This window comes from Solanum dulcamara, chromosome 7 (genome assembly GCF_947179165.1).
Source record: "Solanum dulcamara chromosome 7, daSolDulc1.2, whole genome shotgun sequence".
In the NCBI taxonomy this organism is placed as follows: domain Eukaryota; kingdom Viridiplantae; phylum Streptophyta; class Magnoliopsida; order Solanales; family Solanaceae; genus Solanum; species Solanum dulcamara.
In genome coordinates this window covers 73,311,147-73,315,067 of record NC_077243.1, presented here as the reverse complement: position 1 = coordinate 73,315,067, position 3,921 = coordinate 73,311,147, and the positions used below count along the sequence as shown (strand labels likewise).

The window sequence follows — 3,921 nt, the reverse complement described above, 5'->3', positions numbered from 1 at the left end:
CCTTTGATGAAGAAGTAGGTGGAAAACTGAAAAGAACAAGCCCTAGGTGGATTCTGGTTTCTCACAAATGAAATAGCTGAAATAGAAATAGTTTTGGGATTTTTCTGACTTAAACCCGCGACTACCCCACCATGGAGATAACTATCCCGCCATCGCGGAAATAAAACCACTGTGGTGGATTGCGTGGAGATAGAAACTCACAACTCATTTCCTAAATACCCATTTCGTAACACACCTTCAAACTCCAAAAGAACTCTTTCATGCTAAGATAAATTAGGGGAGTTCTACTTGCCCGATTTTGATTCCGTAAAGCCATACATGTTCCTTGATGTCATGGCTATCAACTCAAATGATCAAATTCATAATTAAATCACCCATCTATTACCTAATTACCCCAAACATCACCTGACTTAAATTTCATCCAATTCTGGCCTAGGCTTAAAATTTCCAAGTTACTATTCAGAAGATTTTTGGCACAAATTCCTTCCCCATTGGCTTATCAATAATGGAGGGAACAAGTCGTTACATTTTTCAAATTAAATTTAGCGACCAACAAAGGTCATATACAATTTAAACAATGTTTAATCTTTCGTCTTCCCTTTTCTTCCAATAACTATAAGAAGTCTATGTCATATTATAGCCTTTTGTGAATCGAGATTAACGACTAAATATTATTAAAACATTTGATTCATATATACTAGAACCACGATGATTCAATAAAATATCCTTTTTCAATTCATCCCAAACTCAATCAAGAATACTTTTTGATCCAATCCTCAAGGTTCCATAGAAAAAGAAAATCTCATATAATATACCAGATCCGTCTTGGTGGTTGATAGAATGAATAAATATGCCATTTTTCTATATTTTTTACCAGGGATAGTACCTACCGCAAAAATATTTTTTATTGCGGCAATAGCTTGTAAAGACAAATTGTCAATCTTTTTGCTTGTATTAAAAGAAATAAGAGGGCGGTGCTAATTCAAATTCCTTTGATAAAATAAGATTATTCTATAATATCAATCAAAAAAGAGTCACGAGAAAAAGTGACAGTCAAAAATGAATTGAAAGCTAGATAGTTGGAATTCTAAAAGAAATTGTTTAGAATTTAGATATTGATTATAATTAATTATTTTTTGGACCCAACAAATCAGTAAACTGAAAAAAAGAAATGAGAGGAGACTTTTAGAAAACCCTCATGCCTTTTCTGGAGACAAACATCTTACTCAAGTCTGACAATTTAGTTTTCTACGCTTTGAGTTAGTCTTTCATTATCTTTTGTTAACCCTATAAGTAAGTTTAGGTCATATACCATATATATTCTTTGCGAATTAAAAAGCTTAACGGCCATAAGGTCACAAACTCACAATTTAAACATAGTGGAATCTTCCGTCATCTTTTATTAATGCTATAAGTAAATTTGTGTTATACTATATATATATATATATTCTATGTGAGTTAAAAACTTTAACGATCAAATTAAAAGAGCATAATTTAAACCTAGTTGAATCTTTTATTAACCCTATAAGAGTAAGTTTATGCCATACTACATTACTTGCGAGTTAATAAGCTTAATAGGAAAAAGATCACAATTAAAACCTAGTTCTACCTTCCATCTTTAACCCTATAAGAAAAGCTAGACATCAACACCACTTAACTCATATAAAAAGGGGAAAAGAGAGAAAAAAGAATTGGCTCTCCCTAACCTTATTTTCCTCTCTTCTAGAAATTAGAGTGACTACACTTTATCGAAAGACAAAAACATAAGAATCTGAATATAGGAAATAATATATGTAGGTATGACTTTTTCTTTCGATTTTGTGATTCTTTGTTAATCCTATATATTCTAGAAACAAAAAAAAATGTGGTATCTGGAAAGAACAACCTCCAAAATATTTATTAGTTTTCTTTGTAAGCATTTGAATATTATGAAGCAACAAGTAGGTAGCACCTTTCTTTTTAAATGTATGAATATTGAATAGGCCTCATTGAAATTCTTCTTCATTACTTTAATTCATTTCCAATTTAGATACGTTATTTGTTTACATCGAAAAGTTTCGGAATTAAAATTTACCCATTATGTATACTAATTTGTTAGATTTTTAAAGTGTAAGAGATCATTTTTGAAAACTATACTAGTAAAAGCATTATTTTTAATAACAACAATAACAATAACAATAGTAACAAACGCACAAATATATAAGTGAATGAGACAACGACTTTGAGGAAAAAATGAAACGCAACAAGTGTACTCTTCAAATAAGGACACAGGGAAAGAGATGTTGATAATCTTATGACACCAATTTGACAAAGAAAACAGTAAATGACACAATGGGTCAACATGGACATACATAAAAAAAAAACTAATTAAAAAAGACAGACATTGATCCTAGTTCCTTACATATTGTTGTTGTTCTGGTTTGGATCTTGATCAGTAATATTGTCGAAAGATAGATCATCAAGTATCCAATCCAACAACTCAGAAAATGCAGGACTTTGTGGAGAGATAACTGAATAGTGCTGGTGGTTATCCATTGGAGCTGATGCACCTATTGGAGAAATATTCATTGAAGGGTTCACTTCAGGAAGTATTGGAACAGATGTTGGAGGAGCCATCATAGGTGAAGATATTGGAGAAACCATTATTGTTGGAAGTATTGGAGGGGCTATTTGTTGAGGCATTTGTGGAATTGGAGAAAAAATTTGTGATGAAAATCGAGGAGCCCTTGGCCACACGGAGCTGGTTCCACCAGATTCCATCAATCCAACAATGGACTTAGGGGCATTAGATGTAGAATCCTCTCCGTCATCCTTTGCTTTGAGTGCTTCACGTATATTTTTAAGATTTTGGTTGATCACATAACTTAGATCATTGAGTTCGGAAAAATTCATGCCAACATGAATATCTCCTCCATTCAAAAGTTCATGCATCTTGTTTGTGAGCTCACTAACCCTATTTTTTTTCTTTACTTTCTGCAGTTGTTCCTCCATTTTCTCTATCCTTTGCCTGGTGAACTTTTCTTGTGTCATCATGTTTTTTGATTGCTCAAAATATGAAAACTCCCTAAACTTTGTACATGTGTTGATAGCAACATCATGACTTGGAAACACCTTAGGTTCCTGGTGGTAAGTACTATAGATGACGACAACTATTTCAACTTCACAAAGAATGCTCAGTTCATGTACCTTTTTCAAGAACCCTTTCATTCTTTTGTTGTATGAGGCTTTTCTCTTATTGATATTTTCAATAAAAGCAAGCTTCACTTTACTTCTAGTCATGGGTAAAGAGGAAGAAGAGAAGGAGAAATGTGTTTATTTGGATATGGGAGATGAAATGGCTTTGTTGTTATTGTTGTAGTGTGTTTCTTTGCCTAGGATTGACTCTTATTTATAGGGGAGAATTCATTTTTTAAAAATTTTGAATGAAAGGATTCTTAGTTGTCACCCGTACTATTTTGGTATAAAAGTAAATAAGGGTAATCATCTTCAAATATATGTAGTTTATGGCTCGAGTCTTATGCAGATGAATCATTTTGAGTCAAACTTTTCTTATTAGGAAAATAATTTAGTTAGTTCAAATCCAAGTTAGTAGTATCCAAAAAAATGTTGATAGAGTAATAATATTTTTTTTCATGAAGAAAGTTAAAAAATATATGTTTTTTGGATGCACAAAATTAAAGATTAAAACAAGCGAACATTTAAATATTGGCTAAGAATTTTGAAATTTCAATAAGCCTAAAAATAATCTATGTAGTGGTTAATTTAATAAAATACAAATATTTATAATTAATGGTGATATATGTATGATTATTTACTTATAGTCGTTGTAGCGCTTATAGAAACACATTATTATTTTTTCTAATTGTGGAAGAAACCATATTTGGTAGATATTTTATAATTCTTTCAAATATATTAAAAGTT

The 3,921-nt window shown here is 31.3% G+C and overlaps 1 protein-coding gene across 1 annotated transcript; it reads right to left on the bottom strand.

Annotated features, from left to right (window-relative positions):
* Positions 1-2,397: 2,397 nt before the first annotated feature.
* LOC129894862 (agamous-like MADS-box protein AGL80) lies at positions 2,398-3,279 on the bottom strand. The gene has a single exon (XM_055970475.1). The coding sequence runs from the start codon at positions 3,277-3,279 to the stop codon at positions 2,398-2,400; it is 882 nt and encodes a 293-aa protein (XP_055826450.1).
* Positions 3,280-3,921: the final 642 nt, after the last annotated feature.

Coding starts and splice junctions, on each gene's coding strand:
- LOC129894862 (XM_055970475.1), bottom strand. CDS start 3,279: ATGACTAGAAGTAAAGTGAAGCTTGCTTTTATTGAAAATATCAATAAG.